Genomic DNA, 27,078 nt, shown 5'->3' on the forward strand with positions numbered 1-27,078 from the left:
ACACCCACGGCTGTCTTCACTTACCCCTTTCAGTTGCCTCAAGTTAGTTAAAATTTAAGTATGCAGTATAAAGACATTTTTTTTTTTTATATATATGTATATAAGAAATAGTGTTTAATTTCATACAAATTACATTGAAGATGGTACCTGAAATATATTATAAGGTTACAAAAACATTGCAAGTAGGTACTATTAACATTTTTTTTTTTTTTTTTTTCACTATTACAATAAATGTTCATAATACATTATAACATGTTTGAATTCAAAATAGTATACAAAACAATGTACAAATATTTGTTTTGTTTAACTTAATATATAATTTAAATTACAATAATAAAAAATTTTTTTTTTTCTTTTTTGATATAATAATATACATTTAAATATTATACTCAAGTTATGTCTAGTGTTTTAACTAGTACAAAACCTAATTACATAATTTAGTACATAATTTTTATTAATCAAAACTGTACTAGTTAACTATAAATAAACTCAACAGTAGAGCACCAATTTTTGGCTAAACTTGGATTGGTTGCTAATTCAATAACGCAGTATTTTTACATTAAAAATGTATTTTTTTCAAAATTTCTCGAAAAAAACGGAAATATTTACATGTGTTAGTAAGTTAAATTCACTCGAATATACTCTCATTTTATAAATTGGTTCATAATAAATACCCGATCCATGTCCTTGGTAGTTGTCGATAATTGTCTCTTCTGTTTGCAACGTATATGGTATTATCACGCTTAATGCTAGAACAACTGTAACTATTGCGAACATTTTACAATTTATTAAATTATAAAAATTAAAACGAAATGATTAATTATAATATAGTATAAAGATTGCCGATTAAATATTATTAATGTTAAATATTAAATTACAATTTTAAAAACGATAGTTATGACACATTGGTCATTGACTGTCGTAGTCACGCTCTAGGTGTGTTATAATAATATCATTCGCTAATGTATACGCTATATATATATCCTTACTTATAATATTAATAATATTATAATATATGCCCATGAATGAAATTGTGCTGAATTAATATTTATGTTGTTCACTCATTGACCTATATTTATTCAGCTAAAATGCCAAACTGTTAAAAATTACGTTATATACCTACACTATAATATTATATTAAAATCTATCGTTAGGAAATGAAGTGATGAACACACACATTTTTTTTTTTACAAACAACTTAGCTTCGTTAATATTGCTTAACAATATTAAGAAATTAAGTGGTTGTGAAATATATTATGGTGGTCTCTCGACAGTAATATTATTTACAACGTGGTAAATAATATGTTGTGAGAGACCATGCAAATTGTCTTTATATTTTAATATTTTTAATTACATTTAATATTGTGTGGGGACCCTAGCTCATATCTATCCGAAAATGTATTTTTTCTTGTATTAATCTTTACTGTCGTGAGGTAGATTTTGGTCGACTTTTTGAAATGCCGTATAAGGTTTTATATTTCTATCTTGGCAAGGAATATTTGGATTGTTTGAATTTAATAAAATGTGTTTTACTTCGCGAACTTTGGTTAATGGACAATTAGCGCGTATCAAGTCGTTTTCATTGTTTATTACCTCGGTTTCGGGTAACTTGATTGCTTCTAACATTTTCCTTTCCCTTAGCAAAGCACGAGAAGTATGAAGAGAACGAAAATCATGCGTAAAAGTAACTTGTGTAATTTCTAGGTCGGGATTATCATATTTTTTGTCATAACATCCTGGTGTCCAATGATCATTTTCAAAAAAAACTACTAGAAATTTCCTACCTGGTTTATAAAACCCTAAACCTGCAGTTTTTTTAGAATTTTCGTAATTTGGGCATATGATTATTAAATTGAAATTATAAAAATCAGCTACTGCTGCTACGTCCTCACCGTCTAACCAAATTGGTTTTTCGTGTAAATTTAAATCAAGTTAATGGGAAATGGTTTCTGCAGTTACATAAATATTTTCGTGCGCCAGCATTACTGTCAACGCATATATTGCACAAAATCCGTCTCCCGGGACCTCAATCAACTTACTACTACATCTAACAATTTCACGTAACGTTGGCTGAATTAATATTAAATTTCTCATTTTTTCAATTTTGTTGTCATTATCCGTATCCCTATTTAATGTAGTTTCATCAACTATTTTTTCAATTTTCAATTTAATATTATCTAACATTCTACGTTTTTGATCGAATTCCAAAACAACTAAACCTTTATCACCTGTTAAAACTATCTGTTTATTAACAAAATTTATTTTGGCTTGATATAATTCTAAAAAGTCTGTACCTATTAAACTAGGTCCAACTAAGTTCCTAACTACCATGCATTTAATAAGGAATTTAATATTTTCGAACACAACAACTGTATTAATAATACCAAGTAGTTCTAAATCGGAACCGTTTGTCGCAATTAGCTTTACGCAATCGATTGCCTTTGGAGTGATTCCTACTGGTAAATTGTCAGCATTAATTATAGACGCAGTGGCCCCTGTGTCTATTACAAAATTATGTTCTATGTTTTCAATTTTGCCTACTACCTCAAGTCTTTGACCTGGTTCGAATGCTGCCGGAAGCGAGGTCGGATTACACGTCGTTATACATTTTTGTATCGTATTGTCATTATTTTTTTGCTTTTCAACAGTTACTGAATTTTTACTTGCGAATTTGTGATGAATATTATGGTCACTCATGACTGCTACTTTTTTTTCATTGAATAAACTATCTATATTATAATCGTCTATGTCAGTGTTTTTATTAATATCAATTTCATTGTGTTTATCGTTAATTTTTAAGTTTTTTAATTGTTTTGGAATTGGAAATAAGGTTTCGTCATTTTTATATTTTTTCGCTATTATTGTTTCCAACAATGTTGTACTAGAAATGGTATCGTTAGAATTTTTTTGCTGGCATAGAGGGATTCTAACCACTCTCTCTTGCCTTAATAGTTTTTTTGATTATTATGAAAATATGTTTTATTCAAATTACGTGTATCATTATCAGGCACCTGACTGATAGTGTGCTGATTCATCACGTTATTTACGTCTACATTATTTTGATTGATACCATTTGTAGCATGCGATGGATTTTGATAATTTTGGCCTACGTTTTGTTCGTTAAAATTTGCACCTTGATTACTATTATACACATTATTTTTATAATATTGCTGACTTTTTTGGTTAGGCCTATTTTTATACCTATCATCCCACTTTGGTTGTGTATAGCCATTATTACTATTAAAATGATTTGGAGGGTTATATGTATTTTTTCGATGGAAGTGTTTATTAGGATCTATATATTGATTCGGTCTAATTTCATTATTTGTGTTGTAATTATTATTTGGATAAAAAGTATTGTTTGGGTGGTAATTTTGATTATTAACATAATTGTTTGGAATAAATGAATTATTTGAACTATAGTTTTGATTACTAAAATTGTTGTTTGGATAAAATGAATTATTTAAATTCTGTTTTTGATTACTATAACTATTATTGTTATTATTGCATGGGTCGTAATTGCACATATTATTATTATTGAATGCATTGTTTGGATTATTTTGAAGATTGTAATATGGGCTAGGACTATTCACATGCATATTATTATTAAATTTCTTTTTCTGGTTAAAATTTCTATTACCATTGTTAATATTATTTAATTTAGATTTTAAAAATTCATTTTCTTTCCTAAGAGTGTCAATATCTACGGAACTTATATTTTGAAAATCTGTGTGCATCAATTTCGAATTTTCTATTTTCTTTAAATTAATTTCCAAATTGTCTAAAGTGTCATTATTCATAATAGTTACGGTGTTATAATATTCTGGTGTTAGTGCCTCTAATATTATATCAATTTTCTCGGTTTCAGGAATGGTGCAATTTGTTTGACTGATTAAGTATAAAATATCTGCTAAGAACTCCGATATTGTTTCTGTCGATTTTAATTTTTTATTTCGTAATTTGTTTCTTAACATACGATTCCTAGCCGGCGATGCAAATTTTTCCTTAAATATTTGTTCTATTTCATCAAAAGTCGGATATAAATTATTAATTGTTAATGTCTTGTATAATTTATAAGCGGAATTTTTTAAATATAATGGCAAGTAAGTTAGTTTTATTTGCGGAGACCACTCATTAGCAGTAGCTACCACGTTAAAGTACTCGAAAAATTCTAAAACGCATTCATCGCCCGAACCGTTGAAAATATTAGGTACAAATTGTTGAGGTCTTGCCATTTTATTTTTCGTATTTGATTTAACTATATTATCAATTTTTGAACTAGCGTCCAATTTATTATTTTGATTTACCTCTACAGATTCAAATTTTAAATTATTCGGTTGCTCAGTATTTTTAATTGGTGAAAGTGATTGGTCTATTAAGAGATTTTCTAACTGTTGGGCCACGTCTTTAGGTCCAACCGTATCGGTACCCTTATTTTCTAATTCTACCTGTGAGTCTGGTTCGCTAATATTTTTTTCACAATGATTTTTCTGGCTATTATTGAAATCTAATGATAACTTATTTTCAGTAAAAGTAAGATCTGCAGTACTATCGTTATAATTATCTTTATCTTCGGTATCAAGAAGTCCAACTCTAAAAGTTTTTATTGCTGATTTCGCGAGATCCCTTAAGTGTAAGAGAGTTGACGATTCTTCACAATGTATGTTACAAAATTTTAAAAAACCGACTACTTCAGATTTATCTAACAAAAGTATCCACGATACCGTTTTCTGAGATATTATGAATTCAAATTTTTTTTCTACTGGTGTTAGTTTATTAAATTCATCTTTACTTAAACATTCGACTTCGTATAATGTGCAAAGCGTAAATTTTTTAACTAACTTAGCCGATAAAGGTATCTTTCCAAATTTCGAATTTTCAAAAAAATCTCCTAAATTATTCTCATCGATTTGTCGTAATATGCCGATCAATTCTGTTGCATTTATTTCTGAATCGAAGTGTTCATTTAAAAATAAAATATTTAATTTTGTTACTTTAGCAATCTGATTATTAGTATTTCGTTTAATATAAAATTTGACATCCATTAAGAATTATTATGCCAATAACTTCACATAAGATTCACATGACACCCAACAATAATATCACAACACAAGGGGTGTACCTTAGAATCGAAATTTTTCTCGAGAAAAAACGAAATATAATTTCTAAAAAAAAATCGGGACTCCAGGGACGGGCGCCTCCACCAACTGTAACGTCTCCTCTTCACCTGGGCTCTTCCCCGTTCCGGTGTCGTTCTGTTTATATTAACGAGGTCTCGGAGACTCGACCTCGGTGTGTGATATTATTACTAGGGATCAGGGTTACCTTATGTGAAGCAAGTACTCAACGTAATGTATATATATATCTATCTGTTATTGATGTATTATTATTATTTACTACAAGTTACAATATTGAAATATACTTATAAATTATAACTCCGGGCTACCGATCGGGCCATGGTGTGTCGTGGGTGCCGATGTCCAAATGTGAGTTGAGCTGGTCGTCCGCAGGTCCTCTTCAGGTCGTTGTCAGCCCTCGAGTTCCACTCTCGACCACCTCACTGTCGACTCTTCATTCTTGACAATCCAACTATCAACTGCCGAGCCTATTCTATCGACTCCCTCACTGTCGACTCTATCATAACTGACTCCCGCCAGGCGTCCAGGTCGGTTATTTACACGATGTGAGCTAAACATCGCGTCAGCATAATATATATTTCATACATATATACACATTTGTCATTACTAACACTCAGCATATTAGCCGTGCTCAACGTAGGGAGTAATGTACGATGTCGATGACGATAATTGTTACAGTGGTATTCCGTGTAAGCACACGAATTTGGTCACAAAATGTTGTGCTACAGTATTCGCTTCATGGTTCTCCATGGTTCTCCATGCGAATTTAGTGAGGTCATCTTGTAAAGTTAAGATGAAAGAATTTCCACTATGTGAACGAGGTAGTGGTCCTACGACATCTAGGAATATCTTTTCGAAGGCTCTGGTAGCTGTGCTGGTAATCACCATAGGCTCTTTTGGTGTTCTTGTCGCTGTTTTATTCTTTTGACAATCTGGACATTTTTTTATGAATTGTTTGATTTGTTTTCTCATGCCCTTCCAGTTATGTTCTTCATACATCTTATTGAACGTTCTAGTTAATCCATGATGTCCTCCTAGCGGGTTTTCATGCAATTCTTTTATTTTCTGTATTTTCTGATCTTCTGTTAATTCATCTCTGGTGTAGATACAGACTTTGATGTTCGAATTTCCAAAGGTGTTTCGAAACATGTTTCGGATGATTTCCCATTGTAGTCCATCTGCTTCACTTCCAATCCTTGGACAAGCTAGACTGGTTATTTTTAATTGCAAACACAATTCTTTAAGTTTCTGTAAACAACTATAGATTGCTTGATACGTCGACTTTTGCCAGTGATGCTCTTTTGTCAATAAATAAAATATTGTTCGTTGTTCTGACTGAATAACGGCTACATCAGTAACTGATTTTTGTTCTTTTCGCAATTGGTCCACCTGCCCGAATTTCCGTCTCATTTGAAGGGCGATACCTCGAGACATATTAAAATCAGCGGAAACGCAATGTGCTATTGATGTAGTAGGTTCTGAGTCGAAAATATTACCTGGTAACTCAATTACATTGGTAGTAGGTTTAGCTTCGGTATTTAAAAAAAATTGGTATTCATCAGAAGGCTCTGTATTGCATAGAGGTTCTGAAGTGTTCGAGACTTCCGGTAAATCTACAATGTTTATTCTGTCGGAACCATTTGTAGACGTTACCCTATCTTCTAGTCTTGAAGGTTCTGACTTGATTTTGGATCTAGTCGTGACAGTTTTGATTCGACTTAATGCATCAGCGTTGGTGTTAGCAACACCTGGCTTATAGTGGATTTCATACTCATATTCTTCTAGTTTCAACCTCCATCGGATTAATCGGGACCCCGGGTCCTTTACGTTGAAAAGCCAGCTTAACGCTCGATGATCTGTAATAATTTTGAATTTCTGACCATATAGATACGGTCGGTATTGTTTGACTCCCCATACTATTGCACAAAGTTCCTTCTCCGTTGTATTATAATTTTGCTCTGCTTTGTTTAGAGTGCGCGATGCATATGCAATTGGTAGATCTTTCCCAATTGGTCCTTGAGATAATATGCAGCCAATTGCAAAATTGCTGGCGTCACATGTGAGATTGAATGGTTGTTCAAAATCAGGGTATTGTAGGAGAGGTTCTTTGGTGAGAATAGCTTTTAATTTGTCAAACGATTCTTGGCAAAGATCCGACCAATAAAATGGAACATCCTTCTTTAATAACGACGTGAGCGGTTTTGCAATTTGTCCATAATTCGGAACGAAACGTCGGTAATAGCCTGACAGACCCAAGAATGATTTGATTTCCTTAGCACTTGTTGGCGTTGGAAATTTTACTACGCAATCAATCTTTTGTGGGTTAGGCCTTACTCCTTTGTCGGTTATAACATGTCCTAAATAGTTCACTTCTTTTCGCATGAATGAACATTTTGACGGTTGGAGTTTGAGGTTTGCTTCTCGTAATCTGGCGAATACTTCTTTTAATTTCCTTGAATGATCTTCAAGGTCTAGGGCATAAATAATGATGTCGTCCAAATACACAAATGCTTTGATCCCATTCAATCCCGTTAATACGGAATTCATTAGACGTTGGAAAGTGGCTGGAGCTCCCTTCAACCCGAATGGAACTCTTAAAAATTCGAAATGACCTTTGTCCGTAGAAAAGGCGGTTTTATTGCAATGATCTGGGTGCATTTTGACTTGATGGTACCCTTGGGCCAAATCCAACGTAGTGTAGTACTTGGATTTTCCCAATTGGTCCAGAATTTCTGTAATGTTCGGTAGAGGATACGCGTCTCCTGTTGATATCTGGTTTAACTTTCTGAAGTCCACGCACACGCGATACTTCACGACTCCGTTTTCATCAGGCTTCTTGGGAACTACGAGTAATGGCGCATTCCAAGGGCTTTTGCTCGGGGCAATAATGTTGTCCTCCTCAAGTTTCTGAATTTGTCTGTCAATTTCTTGTCTATGCTTAAAAGGCAACCGATATGGACGTACATTAATCGGTTGTGCAGCCTCACTTGTTTTGATCTCATGATAAATCTGGTCAGTGCAAGATAGTTTATCTCCGTCTAGATGGAAGATATTTGAGTATTCCTCACATATTGGCATAAGAGATTCTCTTTCTTCTTGGTTTAGATGATCCAAATTTAATTTTTCCCTTAGGGTTCCTAAACGGCCTTGTCCGCTGATCTTTTCTGGTATGTTCTGAGTTGCATAAACATTAACTTCATCAAATTTATAGATAGTAATTGATTTCGTTTGTGCTTGGGTAAGTTCCACTGAAGATTCCGTGGGATTAATCACCGCTATGAGTATCTGATTCTAGTGCACTTGGTTAATCGTATTACTACATAGGATATTCTCTGAAACCTTTTGAGCTGGGATTAAAAGTGTTTCACCCTCTTGATATTCTGTGATAGGTATTGCGATTAAAGTTTCTGTTCGAGCTTGGATTTTCATGTTATCGGTATCTGGTACTATTAATTCGTTAGTTTGATAATTAATAATCGTATGGTTCCCTATTATAAAGGGTTTTCCTAAAATTCCATCTTGTGTAATGGGAAAGTTGGAATGTACTAATTGAAATTCTACTTGCATCATACGCTCGCCAATTTGAATACTTATAGTTGTCCGTCCTAATGTTGGGACTAACTGTTCGTTGATGCCCTTTAAATAGTAAATGGTATCTTCGTATACCATTACCTGATCCAAAAGTGAACAAATTTTAATTAGATTGAGATCACTTCCTGAATCCAGTAAAAATTTAGCATTGGGGTTAATTGTCTGAGAGGTTCTGCATGTAAAAGTATTATCTGTTAAATTTGACTTCAATGTGAAGATTCTGGAAATGATATGGCGGCGCTTTTTATGCTCCCTACCGGACGTCCGCCGGAAGCGCCCGGTTGATTTTGGTTTTCCGAAGCCTCTGCTTGAGCTGCTTCATTCCTTTTCCCGGTAACATATTTTAATTTCCGGCATACATCTTTTGTATCCAGTTTCTTGGATTCTTCGGATGACATCCTAATCCGTTCTTCCTCTCGGGCGGCTTGTATTGCCTTATCTAAAGTAAGCGGGTTTCTCGCCTTAATGTAGTCCTTTAGGTTCCCCAAGCCTTCCATAAAGACTTGAATTACCTGTCTCTTAATAGAAATTTCCATCGCTTGAGCAATTTCTGGTGAAAAGTCTGCAGTTTCCTGTTCAATGATAAGATTTTGTAAAGCTTCTACTCTCATGGAGTAGGTCAGAATATCTTCACCATTTTTTTGTTTGATGGCGTACAATTCTAAAAATAGATGTTGTGTGGTTCGCTGGGGTTCTAGACTTGTTTTAAGTGTTTCTCGTAATTCTTCCCATGTGTCGAATGTTTTAAACTTTGTTACCTGCCTCGCTTTCCCGGTTAACCTGGTTTGGATTGCCTGAAGCAGTCGTGGAATTGCCGGTTCCACTACACATGACACAACAAATTCGCATTTTTCAAGGAAAATCTCTAAATTTTCGGTGTCTTTTCCATCAAATGACTTTGGTAGTAGCCTAATCGCATCTTGAAGTCCTATTTGATTATTTGATATCGATTCTCCATGTCTCGAACTGGTGCTATCTCTTGTCTTCATGATTTCCTGAATCTTTAGATCAATTAATTGGCTTAAATCTGGATTATTTGAAATGTCTGTGTTCAACTGTGGTCCTAGTGCACCACTCTCTGTTGGTTGATCTTTATCTCCCATTATTTCCAATGGTTTTTGATTTACAAAAAGCTTAATTCCTTGGTTTGTCGATTCAACTGTGTCGCTTGAAGACCAGTCTAATAGTTTTTCTTGATTGGTCTGTAGAATTTTTGTGTTCTGGGAATTTTCTGAATTTTCTGTTGAAGTGGTTTCGAAGGCGACGTGAATTAAACTTTTGTCTATTTTTCTAAGTTCTTCGTTAACTTCGGTTAAAAGACTATTTGTTGCTACAGACAAATCCGCCTCCTTAATAAGTAAATGGTCGACGGAAAGTTCGTGTATTTGACGCTCGGAATTTGGATTGTCGGGATTGGAGCACATTACAGGTAAACTTACTCTTGGTGTAGGGGTAGGGGTATCAATAACGGACGTGTTAGCCCCCTTGGTGGTTGAATCCTCCCCCGAATTTGCGCTCATTAAAGTTTGCCTAAGAGTTTCCTAAAATGTTTATTCTCTAATCGTAAAGAGATATATAAAAAAAAAGAATTCGGAATAAGAAACACTGAGAACATGTGTTTACAAAGAAATACCTTTTTTTCTACCATAGGTTTATGTTAATATACGATGTATAATAATTTATTATCCTATGTTTGTAAAAAAAAATTATTTAACTATAAACAGAGCTGAAAACTTAATGCTAAATACTCACGACCACCACAATTGTTCGACTATAATGGATTGAAATGTTCAGTGTTCGTCTGCGTCTGGTCGTTGTGATTGATGCTGAATGCTCTGGTATATGACGTCGAATTGATCTCGGAACAATAACACGTCGAATATCCTCTTCGACACCTTAACCACTTCGGAACGATGTTCTACGCCCCGAAACTGCTGGCGCGGGGACCAATAATTAAATATTGGGTTTCGCTTTGATGATTAAGTAACGTAAATATATCGTTATATTTTGATATAAATTCGTTACGGGGGCGCTATCGTGTTTATAAACAACGAGGGCGGCGCGCGGCGGCTCTGATATCGTATTATCGTAACAGCTGTGTTGTCGTCGGTTTTCAAACGTCGGCGGCGGCGACACGGATGTCGTCACAACCACGACGGCGGCGGCAACACGTACGCCAGGCCCACACACACACGGCGGCTGCCTGTCGTCAATTCTTTTTTTTTTCTCGACGGCGTATGTATGACGTGTTACACCACGCCGGGAATTTGCTGATCGCGCGTTTATAGAGACTCGTTCACACGCAACCGTTTGCATGTATATATACACACCATATAGATGTATATAAAATATATAAAATATTATAAAATAATAATATCTTATACTATTAGTGTTACCTTACGCCACTTGTGTACAATGTTCTGTTTCGGATGGATACGCTTTTGTTCGTTTCCTTTTCTTCTAATATATTGTTGAAAGTCTAGTTCGGCTATTGCTCGTGGTAACGGGATACTGATATTTGTCGTTATCCCACCGCTGCCACCAAAAATGTTACGGATCTCCCTGGAGGTCCGTGCACAAATAAAAACAACGAACACTTTCGAACTAATTACTACTCTCTATATTTAACTTGAAAAGAAAAACTTACAATGCACTTAACGAATTATTTAATGTTTTATAAAAAATGGTCTGACAAATATAATGTTCTGGTGCGAATCACAATGTTCCGTCTACTGCTCTGAAATGCCACTGGCACGGCTTGCTATACGAGCCGTGCCTGTAGCCAGCGCTTGCCTGGAATTGCTGTCACAGCAATTCCAGACAGTCGCCGTCGTACAATATTATATTATACACTATTATATATATATACTAACTAATATAGCCAGGGGTTCTTAACAATATTTATATTATCTACATTATTATAATATTTGTCAAATCACTTACCTCGTGCGTAGGTAGTGATGATTGCCTTCCGCGATTGGATTGTATTTCTTTGGGGTGGTGTTTGACGATCGATATCACTTTGACTTATATTTGCTAGGTATGTACCGCGTGATTTTAATTTATACCAGTGAGCTAAGGTGATTTTATTTTATTTGTTGAAACTTGAAATACATCAGTGATTGGCTGTTTGTCTTAATATAATATAATTCAGAAAAAATAAATAAATTTAGAAATAAAATTTATAATTCACATTCACTACGTGTGTTTACATGCTACGACGACATATTTTTTTAAATTTTCCAAAGTGAATGTCAAACTATTCAATTTTTTTTCGCATACCTATTGTTGTACCATAGGATTGTATTCATAAAAATAAAATTTATATTTGACAAAAAAAACCAAGTTTTATGGAATATTCTATAAGACATGCATTTTTTGCATTCTTATAATCAAAATATGCAATAATATTCATTTTATTAAATATAATATGCATTAATATACATACATTTCATCCAAAATATGCAAAAACATGCAAAATAAAAATAACTCCATTTATCTCATCCTGATGTGATTCTTGGACATAACTGACAAAATCAATAATCAGAAATCACAAAAAAACATGCTGCTGTATATAAATTGGGTATATATGCAAACGAAATATATAAGTAAAAATCATCGGAATATGTTATGTCATTGTAACCACATTTATATATAAACTAGCTGACCCGGCATACGTTGTTTTGCCTAAGAGTTTTTTTTCAAATTAAGTGGACCCGGTGAACTTAACGCCTTCAAATAAACTCTAGAGTGATAATAAAATTCAAGAATTCCATGTAAATGAATTGTTACAGAAATCATTTGAGTGCATTTTGATAAACAATGTTTTTCGTTTTGTTTTCTGGTGCAAAAATAAACAACGAAGACGGTTTGCCAACACGCGAACTGGCAACGTACAGCTGCACGTGCGAAAAACATGGAAATTTATCCCACAGACTTCCAACAATTGGCCTTGCGATTTATTGACTGTCATCGCAGAAGCCAATCGAACGGGAAACTGAATCCACTTAAACTGAAATGGAAGATCTGTTGGAATGATCGGAATTCGTGGGATAAGGACTTCCTCTCTTTTGAAATTGCCCTTGATGATCGTTGATTGTATTACATTGTTCATTAGTTTCTTGACGGACAATCGTGTACCATTGCACAATTTAGGAGGATTTAGATTCCACAACATAATAATGATCGATCCCACTTTTACCTGTAAATTATGCGGCGGAGTTCCTGGCACATCAAGTGAGTTCAAAAATTCTGTCAGATAGTTGACCGCTTCGTTTTCGTCGGTCGTGCTGTCAACGGATTTGTACGAACGAAATTCTCCAGCAATTTTACTCTGAATGGTAAAATTCAAGCTATCGACATCCTTATTCCTCGCTGCTAGTATTGCCTGTTCACTCATTTAATCAAGATTGTTATAATTGACCTCAATGCTTGGGAACAATTTTGTAATGAGTTCTTCCTTCGACGATGTGAACTCACAAAAATTTGCCGGAAACGATATTAATCCAGTCAAAACATCAATCGGAATGTGTCCATTACCAAGCGCCAGCAGTTGTCTCGAGAATTCAGCAGCCGATGGGTCGTTTTGCAACGCAACTCTCATGTTCGTGGTCAATTTCAACTTCTTGACATGCCGCCACAAAAACGACGATTTCAGGCATGCATTAATTTTATCGGCAGCAGTAAATTTCGGAATGACGGGAAGTGTTTGACGAAAATCTCCGGAGAGCAATATCATTGCCCCACCAAATCGTCTCGAATCACCTCGTAAATCCTTCATCGTTCGGTCAACTGCCTCCAAAGCTAGTTTATGTGCCATCGTGCATTCATCCCAAATGATGATTTTGCATTCTCGCATCAATTTCGCTGTCGCTGAATTATTGGTCGTTGTGCACGTAGGTCTGTCAACCGTGAGAAGATTCATTGGCAGCTTCAAAGCGGAATGTGCAGTTCGACCGCCTTTCGACAATGTGGCAGCAATGCCAGAGGATGCGACAGCCAACGCAATTTTAGATCTTGACCGAATGGTTGCCAGAATCAACTAAATGACGAACGTTTTGCCTGTCCTACAAGAAAGTAAATGCCTCCCGTTCCATCATCAACAACCTTCAGCAGCGAATCGTATACATTCTTCTGCTCAGCATTCAACAGCTGCACATTTTTTCAGACTCTTTCAGCCTGCTCATCTAGATCATAGTTTTTCTCCCCCTGTAATTCAAGATTGAATGCAGCGTGCTTCGAATGATTTGGCGCTGGCATTCCCAATGTTGGCAACAGACTACCGCACATGTCTTCGATCAGAACTAATGCTTCGTTGCGCATCTCGTCGTTACTTTCAATATCAAAATTAAAATTTGTCGTTCGAACTCTGTGCAAAATGTCATCAACCATATCGTCCTTGTATTTCTCCCACAATGCATTCGGGTTCGATGGATGACATGTGGCTATGATGATCGCAAACAACGTACGAATTTGATTTGCTGGCACAGAAACGGTTGCATCGGCGAGTGTTAAGTCCCTATGTGAATCGTTTTCGAGCAAATTCAAGCATTGGCAAGCTTCCCGGAAAGTGGCGCACAGTACACCATCCACAGTACGCAGGGAATTGAAGGATGTTGGGCCCCTAACGTTCACCAAAAGTAAGCGAAGACAGAAGCATTGGTCTTGGCGTGGATGAACTGTGTATATTCGTCCGAGGGAATCAGACGAATAGACATCAGCGAAGCCAGCAACAGCATCACCTTTCTTCCTACGTTGAAACTTCTTTGATGCAGCATTCCATGTATAATAGCGTGGCATTTCCGAATATTGTAAAGTCCTCGCAAACGGATCGCTTCTGCATTCTCTAGGTGAACTGCCAAATGTACGACAGTCGGGTGACGTTCATGAATTGTAAATGAAAACAGCCGCCAAATTTCCTCATTACAACTCACGTAACGTTTAAGTTGGAATTTCATCACCTCATCGTTTGCATTTGGATCATCAATGCCAAACACAGCCATGTCACTCCCTTTGTTCACATATTTGATAGATTTTATGGAGTTGCAATACTCAACATTGCAGTGAGTTGAGAACGTTTTCGACAAAAGTGGACAATATGGAACGATCCAGCGATTATCGACGACGACATCTTTCCCTTTGACTTTCATTATGATTGATCTACCGTTGTCATCTGGAGAACGACGCCGATACAATGGATATCCGTCGATTCCACTGATTGTGTCAGCCACAAACAGACACGGAAAACGCTTTGTGCAGTTTCCATTTTGCATGCACGGTGACCCAGGATTCTGAGCTCCGCAAGGGCCATGTATCATGTTCGTTGTCACAACAGAATGCAGCTCAGGATCTGTTTCTGGATCTGGTGTTTCGGCAGAAATGATCGAATCAATATGATCTGGTCGGACCTTGTCAAACATCCAAAGCAGAATGTGCGCATGTGGTAAACCACGCTTCTGCCATTCAACCGAGTACATCCAACAACGGATTGCGCCAAAGACCTTCTGCTTAACGACGTAATTCATGAGTACTACGATCTTTTATTTGAATACTCGTGCAGTGATGTCATGTCGATTACTTGGTGTTTGTCCTGTCAGCAACTGATTTGTAATTTCGGGCCATTTCGGATTGCAAGTAAACGTGATGAACAAATCAGGGCGTCCGTAATTCCACACGTATGTCATCGCATCTTGAACATATCCATGCATGTGGCGCGGGCTTCCAATATGAGTAGCTTGGAGATTAGTCAAACGACCAATGTTGGCCGCGTCTCCTTCGGTAGCGATGGCATTACGCAAGTAGATGTACTCATCTGATCGTAACTTTGACTGATTGAAGCGAATGAAATTGAGACACTCCGTTTCGACCTGAAGTACATGTCGACGCAGTACTGTTGAAACAACCAGCGATATCTCAATAGATGATTGTCAACATCTTGTCGAATCATCAATCGATATGCATAACAATTCATTGAGCTGACATTTTTATTCGTTTCTTCTCCTGAAATATGAATTCAAAATTAGTTATAGTATGAAAAAGAAATGATGATCTGTAAACAAACCTGTCATTAGGTTGACCATCTTTATATTTAATTAGCCATCCTCTCCTCGACAGATCATCAACGGGTATTGAAGTGTGCATCATATGACCGGTGAGTCTCGTACACGCGCTGCAATTGTCCACCATCGCGACGCTTAAGAACAATATCGCGTGATGCCACATTTTCGCCAACAATCACCACTGCGACTTCATTGATAGTGGGAGCATTGAATTGTCTTGCATGACTTCCATTGCGTCTTTTGTCTGCTCTGATAATGATTTTGTGGTCGTCAGAATGCATTGTGTCCAATGCGGTTTTGAACAATCTGACCAATTCATTATGCTCATGCAGAAGAATTTGCAATTGTCCGATTATTTCACATTTATTCGCAAGAAAAATTTAACACCGCTGTTCTAGTTCATTTTCCGAATAACCAACGAAATATAACTGAAGGAACTATGATGGAACTTATGATCTTCGTTTGGTTGTGGTAACAAAGCGCCTGCTCGATGGTGAATTTGTCCTTGAATCTGAATATTTAAATGGTCATTTGTAAAAAAAAAATGTGTTATTATTACAAACGCCATTACCTTATAACTCGGGTTGTAGCCTGGTTGTTCAACAACTGACGTCATTTGAAAACTACCGTTAAATTTTTGTGTGTTCGCCAGGAAATGTTTTGATTAGATTGTATTTCCATAGAGAAACGAATACAATGGCTCTGGTGGTTGAGCTAAAACTGGTAATTTGACCTTGCCACCAGCGCAGCATAAGCCAAAGAAACTTATAGTGTATGTATTATATAGATAATGAACTGATATCAACACACAAAAAATCTTTGTAAGCGACTGCGGAATCGTATTCGAAAGCAACGCAATTCAAGGCTACATCTGAACTTCTTCTTCTTATATTAACATGTTGTCAAATTTGAGGCAGCGTTTGTGCAGCACGGGCCTGTGTATTATGAGCACGTCTCAATTCATTTGCTTCTGCCCGTTCCTTTTGCGTTTGACATTATCACAGTTTCTTGCATTACGTGTACGCCTTCCAATGTTTGTTCTTCTCATAGGAGGCATGATTCAAGCATAAAAATTCTCTCCAAAACACAATACAGTCGTTTTTGATTGAAAAAATTCATAAATAACATATGTTCCAAAGTATAATGAATAATGTGCCAACTATTATATTTGTTTACTCTAAAGTTATAAGTGTCTATAATCAAAAATGTATATCAACCAGAATATAAAAATATATTTTTTTTTTTGTATTTTTTTTTCAATTTTTATCGATATTTAAAATCGATTTCAAGCCCTGCTATTATCGATATTTGTATTATTATTATTTATATTTTTATCTGCTAGAGGGCGCCACTGGCGTAAATCAGTTTTTGTCTCTAAATATTCTGAACACAGGAGTTAGGTCCATAATTTATGCTATAAACCCGCTCCCCGACATTCTCTATCATTTAAAAAAAAATCAAATAAATCGGCCCAGCCGTTCTCAACTGATGCAATGTTATACATTTTTGTCTCCTTTTATATATATAGATTATGGTGTAACGATTCGCAGTTTACTGACTCGTCATTTATGTCGCACTCGGCGAATTTGCTTAGGTAAACAGAAAACAGGAACGTAGAGTACGAGCATATATATTATTGGCATAGCAGCCAGTCGAGTTTTGAACCGTGAAATAGAGACTATACATCAGTCTACTATAGTCATATTTATAATATTATTAAACGTAATTAATTGATTAACTTTAAGTATATAATAACGTACCTAATAGTTAAATTATAATAATTCAGTATTGTTCAACTCGTACTCCGCTACTCCTGTTATCTTCAATATACTACCCTTAAGAACAGGGTTACTCAGGTGATAGTGTATTTTATTGGTTATAATATTATAATTATTTTAGTCTTGAATAAAACATTGTATTCGTTGCTATATCGTGTTAATTGTGTTAGTTTATGAACGCAGGTCATAAGTTTCTAGGACCTGTAAAATATAACTCAGAAAACTTTATTTATATCAATTCAACAACCCGGATCTAAGGACCGGTTCGTGTAGTGGGAATAGCCAACCAACTACTCCTTAACTGGATAGAGTTAGGTATAAATATCGACAGCCACTGGGTTTGACAGCCGAGGAGATGTGTTGCAATTTGGTGGAGGCGCCGGGCAAATATTTAACAAATATTTAATCCCCCATAATTGTTCATAATTACTAGCACAATTATATCGATTTTGGTACTTATCAAGGAACAGTTTGCGTCTTTGTTTGTTTAATGACAATATTTAATTTGGAAGCCACATTATTTTTTATTTTCAAAAATTTTAATTTAAACAATATAGTATAATTATAAAAATCTATTTTTTTTTAGCAAATGTTTAAGTATTATTTTAAAAGAGCGGGTAATAATCAAACCATTCATATTTCTCAACGTACTTGGTCAATTTTAAGCTTGGATAAGTCTATAGATGTCTGTAGTTTAACGCCAAACGTATGTATATCTTATATTAAAACAGTTAAGTATTCAGAGATAGCTGAAGCTTTTTCTCAGAGTAGGAATATAAAATTACCCAGTGACGTTATAGAAATCGCTAAACTTGACTTTGGAATTCTTTTTTCGTTAGAACTTCCAAGTAAACTCAAAAAAGAAGAATTTACACAGAAGTCGTTAGAGGAAAAGATTGAATTACTTTCTGTACCTAAATCCTTGTACCTTTATTATTTTTTATCTAAAGACGATCTAATACAAATTTTACGATTTTTAAATAAGGAATTTTCAAAAAATAGCGAAACCGTAGAATTACGACTTTTAGTAAGATCTATTTTAAACAAAAATCAAAGTGAGGACGATAACGATAGTGATCCAGATTTTATACCTAAACCTTTTAATATTGAGCGGAGATCACCTGTTATAACGCGTTCAAAAAAGAGGGATACTGATTTAGCTGACCCAATTAATATTGACGATAGACTAGAAATTGTCAACATGTCCAAACCAATTTTTTTTAAACCCGAATTTTATAGTGGCGAACCAGACGAATGTGTCAACGAATTTATTGAAAATTATAATTTAATATCTGTGGCTAATGAGTTGTCTGATGATAAAAAAATAATGTATGTCCCAATATATCTCAAAAAAAGCGCAAAGGCATTCTATCAAAATTATATCATAAATAATCCTACACCAACATGGAGTCATTTTGAACTAGCACTCAAGGAATATTTCATTTCACCGGGGAGGACCAGAATGCTTAAAGCAAAATTAACAAACAGAAAACAAACAAGAAAAACAGTTTCGCAATTTCTAGCGGATTTCCAATTATTAGCCCATAAAGTTAACCCTAAAATGACGGACACGGAAAAAATTGATTTAATATTGGAAGCACTCCCACCCGATTTTTATAACCCAGTCGCATTAATGAATAATCATACACTCTCGGACTTACAAAAAAATTTGCGTAAGGTAGAATCAGCAAAAGCAACGGTAAATGAACGAAATAACACTCATAATTTTGATGCTCTTAAAGCAGAAATAGAATCTTTAAATCAAAAACTGGTAGAACAAAATGCTTTTGTTGCTAATCAATTATCATATAATAATAATGGCTATACAAATAATAATCGCAATAATTTTAAAAGATATAATTATAATAACAATAATAACAATAAATATCAGAATTATAATACAAATAGAGAAAGAAACTTTAACGACTCAAATAATTTTAAGAATAATAAATTTGATAGAAATAATTATTACCAGTCAAATGAAAACTTTAATGGTAAACAACATTTTAATAACAGGCAGTTCACGGATAATCAAAATCGTAACACAGGTTTTAAAAATAATAATAATTTTCAACAACCACATACCATGAATAATGTTAATAAAAGTAAATTTTATAATTCACTACACCAAAGTTTTGATAATAAAAAGTTTAATTATTCAAATCAGCATTATAAGCCAGATAATAATATGAATAATCATAATCAATCAAATCACTTACCCGAAAACACCAACCAAGGCCCTTACTCGGGTCAAAATAATGATCCATCGAATAAAAAAACATTTAATAATCAAAAAAACATGTAAGTCGTGAGGTAGACATTAGGCTACCTCCTGACAATTTTATGAAAAATCCTAATTTTGACGCACTTAAAAATTCAAATGAAAGGAATGCTGAACAGATTTCTAGCTGTACTGAGAATGTTAACGAGGTACCTATTCCAGCTATTAGATTAGAAGTAGTTGGATTTATAAATAATAAAGAAACCCCTTTCATATTAGATTCAGGTGCAACTATTTCTGTTATTAACATCGAACAAGTTCAAATAAAAAATGCCTTTATCGATACAAAAAATGTTAGAGTTCATACAGCTAATGGCTCGATTCTAAAAGTAGAAGGAAAAATGGATATTAATATACTATTTCACAATTTAATTTTCCCAATCCAGTTTGTATTAGTTTCTAATCTTGCTGGACCAGCGTTACTTGGTACAGATTTTTTGAGTAAATATAGAGTACAATTAGATTTTTTTAATAAAGAAATAGTTATGTACAAAAATATAAATAATAAAGTAAAATTTAAAATTGGAGCTAAAAATGATATTTTAAATATTTGTGAAATTTTAGACGATAGTTTTAAACAACATAAAGAATCTACAGAAACTAAGGAAAATAAAATCAAAGTAAATACTAGAAATACCAAAGTAAATAATTCAATTTTAAACGAGCAAAATGATAATATTATACTGTTAAAAAAATTAGCTAAACAAGTTCATGACCCTTATGAAGAGTGGGGGGATTATAATAAAAATATTATAGAAAAACATTTTGAAATAAACAATGTAACTCTATGTGAAACAGATAAAATTTTTAATAGTAATAAAATAAATGATACTTATGAAACACTAAATAAATCAATAACTTCTTTAGCTTCAAAGTTCGTTAAGCTTGAGAACGTACCATCGGATGGTAATTGTGGTATAGCGCGTGTATCCCTACTCGAGGATGGAACGGACAAGGCTGAAGAAGAGGGTACGGAGACAGGTGGTGGAGGTAAAGTGGGATGTGTTTCGTTTGATGAATCCAAGGATCTTCAAGCTCTTACCAACAGTGACATTTAAGTGGTGTTTGAAGGAGAGTGTGGGCGATAGAAAGAAGCCTTTGATAAGATGGACGCGAGAGAGGGGGGAGCTGCCAAGGTGGTATGAGTGTAGTAAGGGGCTACGTTTCCTAGAGAAAGTCATAGCGTGACATTTGTCCAAGTTGAGGGGCAGGTTAAGGTGACGCGTCCAAACGAAGAAATCATCCAATTCGGCTTGTAATAAAAGGCAGTCAGAGGGTGAGTCAATTTTACAAAAAATTTTTATGTCATCCGCAAATAGGAGAACCTTGGCAAAAGAGAAACACTTATCTATGGAGTTTACAAATATTATAAAAAGAAGAGGACTCAGATGACCTCCCTGTGGAACACCAGAGGAAATTACTGACAACTCTGAAACGGCTCCTTTTAGTTTAACAAATTGTCTACGAGATGTTAAGTAGGATGCGAACCAGGAGATGAGTGGTTGGCCGATACCGAGCGAGTCAAGTGTGGCAATGAGAAGTCCATGGTCTACTGAGTCAAACGCTTTCTTGAAGTCAGTAAAGATTGTGTCAACTTGACTATTTGCTTCAAAACTGTTTAGTATGTAGGTGGTGAAAGAAATGCTACTGGTGATGGTTGACTTGTCAGGACGGAAACCATGTTGAGAGTCAATAACTATGTGATTGAGGCTTCTTTTAATACAGGAATAAACAATGGATTCAAGGAGTTTGGCCAGGTGAGGCAAGATAGAAATAGGTCTATAGTTGGAAACGTCAGAGCGGTCACCAGCCTTGAAGATGGGGGTGATAGAACAGGTTTTCCATATATCGGGGACAATGCCTTCGTCTAGGGAGCGTCTGAACAGGATGAAGACTAGAGGGGCAATAGCATGCCGACAACTATATAGTAGACGAGCAGAGATGCCGTCTGGCCCGTTAGAATTATTATTTTTTAGTGAAGCAAGTGCAGAATGGACGTCATCAAGACTGAAGTGGCAGTTTGACGGTAGATTATATGGGTATAGATTATCTAAATGGGTACTAGATGGTGAGGGGAGAGGAGGTTTGAAAACGGATAGGAAATATTTAGAGAATAGATTTGCTGAATCAACAGGGGAAGAGGCTGATTCGTCATGGAGATGAACAGTAGAAGGGATTGGAGGGTTAGATTTTAAATCTTTAGTAAATTTCCAGAAGTGAGAAGAATTGGTTGAGATGGCATTTTCGGTCTTTTTGATGTAAAGAGAATAATCAAATTTGGACTGACGTTTACATTTGGCACGCAGTTGAGAGAATATCGTATAGTCAAGAGCAAGGTTGGAACGTTTGAAGGTTATGTGAGCACGTTTCTTGGTTATAATCATGTTTTTGAGTAATGGGGAAACCCAGCGAGGAAATTTAGGTGTTTTAAACAATTTGAGTGGGATAAACTTATCGATTAAAGTAAGAAGGGCGTCATTAAAAACGGATGCGGCATCGTTAATGGAGTAAGCAGAGAAAGTAGACTTCCAATTAAAAGAGTTGAGGAAGTGAGATATGGAGGAGTAATCACCAGTTTTGAAGTCGTAAAATGAGTGGGATGCTTGAGCAATGGGTTCGGCATTGAGAGATAGACTAATGAACAAGGGAGGGTGGTAAGTGTCCGGGGCAAGGACGGAAGTATGAGCTCTAACTACTGACACTTTGCTAGAATTAGAAAAGACTAGGTCTAGAGTGTTGCCCCTGCTATTGAAACAGTAGTTGTGTTGGAAGAAGTTTAAGAAGGAAAAAGAGTCGGCAATTGCATTAGATAAAGGAGATGAGCAACCAGAAGCAGTGAGACCAAGATTGTCGGACGACCATGAAACCTGAGGTATGTTATAATCACCACATAATATAATAGTATTAGGCTTGAGTGTCGTTACTAGATGTTCGACGCTAGATAGGTGCAATTCAACTATAGAGAGTGGGGAGAGCGGTGGAAGATAAGTGGATCCTATTAGTATAGAGGTTGAGTTAAGAGTGATTGTAACAAATAGTTGCTCTATATTATTTACGTTTAAGGCCACAGGGAGGGGGTTGAATTTGGGTTTGATGGCGATGAGTACTCCACCTCCCCGAGAGTGGGGGCTATTTTCAATGTTCCGGTCAAGTCTAAAAATGTGAAAGCCAAATAGGCCAAGCTCGGAATCAGAAATGTCGGAGACTAGCCAAGTTTCGGTGAGGATAAGAATATCGTAAGAGAGAATTAAGGGAAGGGAGCTCCTAAGATTAACCAACTTAGTCCTAAGACCACGAACATTCTGGTAGTAGATGTTTAAATTAGACATATGAATAATGTTGCTGTTACATAATAAAGGTGGGGTAGAGACATTTTTTTTTTTTTAAAGACATAAATTCATTAACAAAGTTATCACAAGAAATAAAACTATTATAACAATTAGAACAATTATTAGTAAAAGAAGAATGGAGTCTTGAGCATGAGGGAGATAAGTAAGCAGGTAACTGGTGAGATAAGGCAGGGCGGCAATCAGTTAGTTTTTTGGCTTGGATTTGACAACGGAGGGAACACCATTTATGTAAGAGATACAGAGGTCTGATTCCCCGGATTGTTGACGAAGTTCTAATTCGGCGTGGGATGAGCGGAGTAGTTGTCGCTCGAGAGTTGTCTTGTCACGGACTATGCGAAGGTTGTCAGGTAACTTTAGGCCAGTATTGATCGCCGAGCGGTAACTACGGAGAAGACTGGCGGCTTCGTCTTTGGTAGAAAAAATCATTTTCAGAGGCCTTGGTTTGCGCGAACTGGGACCACCCAAACGAAATACCTTAAAGTTATTGGACACTGGTAGAGAAATGGATTCCAGAACTCGAGACACCTCGGCGTTGTCGTCAGCAATTCTTAGCGCAGCAGAAGCAGAGCGCGATTCAGTAATACCGTAGAGAATTGCACTGAAAGCGCATTTATTGCTCTCAGAGTTTTCGCGAAGCAGCTGAGCAGCGAAGGCGGTAGTTGTTGGGGTGGTGGATCCGACATCAAGGTTGTTGAATTTAGTTTTGAGAGAGGAGAGCTCAGCGCGAAGGGAATTGTTTTCTTTCTGGAGGTGAGAAACATCATGAGTAAGTTTAGTGAGGCAGCCGCGAAGTTCTTCGAATTGCGTTGATTGAAAGGTTTGAATGTTCAGAATGGCGGTCATCAAGTCACTGTTAGAAGGAGATGGTGGTAGCGGAGCAGACGACGAGTTACTACGAGTATTAGGTTTTGCAGCGGTGGTGCTCAATGGAGTTGTTTTTTGAGATGTAGGCATATTTGTTTGAGAGGTGACTATTGAGGAGTGGCGACGTGGACGTAAGTAACAACAGGCGAAAGAGATAGGCAACTAAATGAGTGTTGCTGCGTGGGCAAGGCGGGCGTAGCAGTAAGGCAATATACAACCACCTCGGTAAGAGTTAAGGAGCAAGGTAGGCAGCCAGCACCGCACCCAACAAGTTGAAGTTAGAAACGATTTTGCCGAGATGGGGAAGTGATAACCACGTGAAGAAAAAGCGCAGTAGGTACTCACACGATTGAAGCGAAGTCAAAAACTGCAAAATTGAAGTCAAAAACAGCAGGCTCTAGGCTGGATAACAAGTGCAGGTGAAGTTGCGATAGAAACAGCGTGGTAGAATGGGTCCAAGAAGGTGAAGAAGGTTGGAAAGTAATTAAATTACAACTATGAAAGAGAGAGCACTTTTCGTGTCTGTTATCAAATAATAAGTATTGAAAAAGATATTTTAGATACAGTTGATGTAAGTAAAATAGCAACTCAGTGGTTCAATATAAAACAAAGAAGAATTCAATTTTAAAAATTGTATATATAATTATTTATTGTGATACATGCATAATTATTAATTTATTATTAGTGATTAAATACTCATAAAATTGTATGTTTTAAGTTTTTATTTTACCTAATCTTGTGTAGGTACCTACTTTTGGTAATGCTGACCAATATCCAAAAATTAATTTGACTAGGTAGTGACTATGTACTGGTGAAGAGCAATAAATAGGTATTGAATAGTGTATAATAAGTATGCCTATGTTTATGAGTTATTGAGATGTATGTTAATAAATTAATAATAATAATTATAACTCGAGCGGAGCGAGAACATTTTTTTTTTTGAGTTGGCAAATTAATGAATCAAGCCCCCCCCCCCCCCATGATTTGTCTTTCGGGACGGCACTGATTCTACGGTACGTCGGCATTGACTTGAGTTAGTTGAGTAGATATTTCAGCTATTTAAATTGTAAGAAATAATTTCATGATTATGATTATTTGGTATTTGTGATTTTTCTAACATTAGTAAATCTCTTCAAACCCAATTTAAAAAAAGCAACGCCAAAAATAAATATAAACTGATTGTAGTCCCGTGAGCTAGAGCATGCCATCGGGCGCGTCTCCCGGTTGCGGATTGGAGAACGTCCTGTAGATATACAGGTTAGCCGCGAAATAAGCCTTACCTTCGGGACGGACGAATAAGCGGTCGCGGACAAGCTCACCACCTGGGAAATGATCAACCCCCGGTGTCCCGGTAGATCACACCGGAAGACAGACATTCGACACTGGAATCGTCGGTAGAGACCAAGTCTACCTGAAGACAACAATGAAGTACACAAATCAAACAGAGTTATCTCTTAAGGAGTGCAGGAGACGAGGGCTGGAGAAGCTCTCCCCAAGAGTCGTTATCGACTAGTATAGTATAGTTATATTATTTTTTTAAATTGTAATATTATGTTTGGATTCTAAATAATACAAATTCATCAAAGTATGTATATGCATCTAATATAATAACAAATATTTAAAATCTTATACATATGTTTACTATCTTATTTTTAATTCCAAAAAATTTGCATCTAAGAATTATTTTATATCATGAAATATATTAAAACAATTTTTTTTTCATTCATCTGAACATACCTCACATCTTCCTCGTTCATCTACATATTTAATCCAGTGTATACTGCGGTTTCCAAAATCTTACATCATTTGGAACAGACCATTTTTTTCCTCTGCGCTTATTAATTTGACCTTTATTTTCTTTATGTTTTCTTTGAAAGAGACCTCGTACTGGAGTTGGCTGTTCTTTTTTATTTATTAGCCTTTGAATAACAATGTGTCTAAATTCTAATAGTGTCATTGGGCCTTTCAGTTCTTTATATATTATATAAGCGTTCACAAATAGAATATCAATCATACCCCAGAAGAGCCTGTGCCACCACTTCTTTGACCGTCTATCTACTCCATATGTAACTCTCAGTTGGTCTGCGTGGTCTACTCCTCCCATATAGTTGTTGTAATCCTTTATTATCTGGGGACAAGGTATTTCTGTAGACACTCCTTGCTTGTTTTTTCTGTGCCATGGTAGTTTGATGCTAACAAAACTGTATTTCTATCTTTCCACTTAAAAACTCCAATTCCAGAGTCAGTTATTTTGTAATCTGTAGATCCTCTTGCTAATTTTGAGTCGTTGTGAAGTATAGGAATACCTTTTCTATGAGTTCGTATTGTTCCACATGCTAAACTTTTCTCAATCTTCAATTTTTCAAGCAGTGGTATAGATGTAAAAAAATTATTGAAAAAAAATTGTTTTTTTTTCCCTATTCATTTTTTGTCAAAGACGCACAACTCTTTCACCTATACCACAATCTTTAAATTAATTTTCTAATTGTTCATCTTTTCCTTGATAAATCTGAAATGTTTTTATGTTACCTTTTTGGTCTGCTAGACACCATAACTTAAAGCCTCTTTTAATAGGCTTCATCGGGTTATACTGTTTTAACGTACTTCTACCTTTAATAAGAATCATAAATTCATCAATAGATAATTGGTTGGTTCCATGATATACTAGTTGAAATTTTTCATTAAGATAATTTATTAAAGGTTTCAGTTTGTAAAGTTTATCCTTATTATCTTTTGTAATAAGAGTATATCATTTAAATGTAAGTTTGTCAAAATCAAATCAAAAAGATTTCTTGTCATCGTGGCAGCCACAAAAGGAACTGATAAATCTGGTGCACAACTCCAAATAATGTTTCCTACTTGGTAGCCTATAATAGCCCATTAAAAAGTTAATTCCCAAAAAATTCAAAACTTCATATGGATTTATATTTAAATTTAAATTTTTTTGTGTGCCATATAAATTAGTTTGATATACAATATGATCAAGTATACCTTCAAATAAAGTCAAAAAAACACCAG

The 27,078-nt window shown here is 35.5% G+C and overlaps 3 protein-coding genes across 3 annotated transcripts; 1 reads left to right on the plus strand and 2 right to left on the minus strand.

Moving 5' to 3' along the window:
- Positions 1-12,492: 12,492 nt before the first annotated feature.
- On the minus strand, positions 12,493-13,128 carry LOC132938907 (uncharacterized). The gene has a single exon (XM_061005896.1). It carries the CDS (start codon positions 13,126-13,128, stop codon positions 12,493-12,495), a length of 636 nt encoding a protein of 211 aa, XP_060861879.1.
- On the minus strand, positions 13,129-13,653 carry LOC132938908 (uncharacterized). The gene has a single exon (XM_061005897.1). The coding sequence runs from the start codon at positions 13,651-13,653 to the stop codon at positions 13,129-13,131; it is 525 nt and encodes a 174-aa protein (XP_060861880.1).
- A 5,113-nt stretch (positions 13,654-18,766) lies between these two features.
- LOC132938583 (GATA zinc finger domain-containing protein 15-like) lies at positions 18,767-19,870 on the plus strand. The gene has a single exon (XM_061005500.1). It carries the CDS (start codon positions 18,767-18,769, stop codon positions 19,868-19,870), a length of 1,104 nt encoding a protein of 367 aa, XP_060861483.1.
- Positions 19,871-27,078: the final 7,208 nt, after the last annotated feature.

Source organism: Metopolophium dirhodum, chromosome 2 (genome assembly GCF_019925205.1).
Source record: "Metopolophium dirhodum isolate CAU chromosome 2, ASM1992520v1, whole genome shotgun sequence".
Taxonomy (NCBI): Eukaryota; Metazoa; Arthropoda; class Insecta; order Hemiptera; family Aphididae; genus Metopolophium; species Metopolophium dirhodum.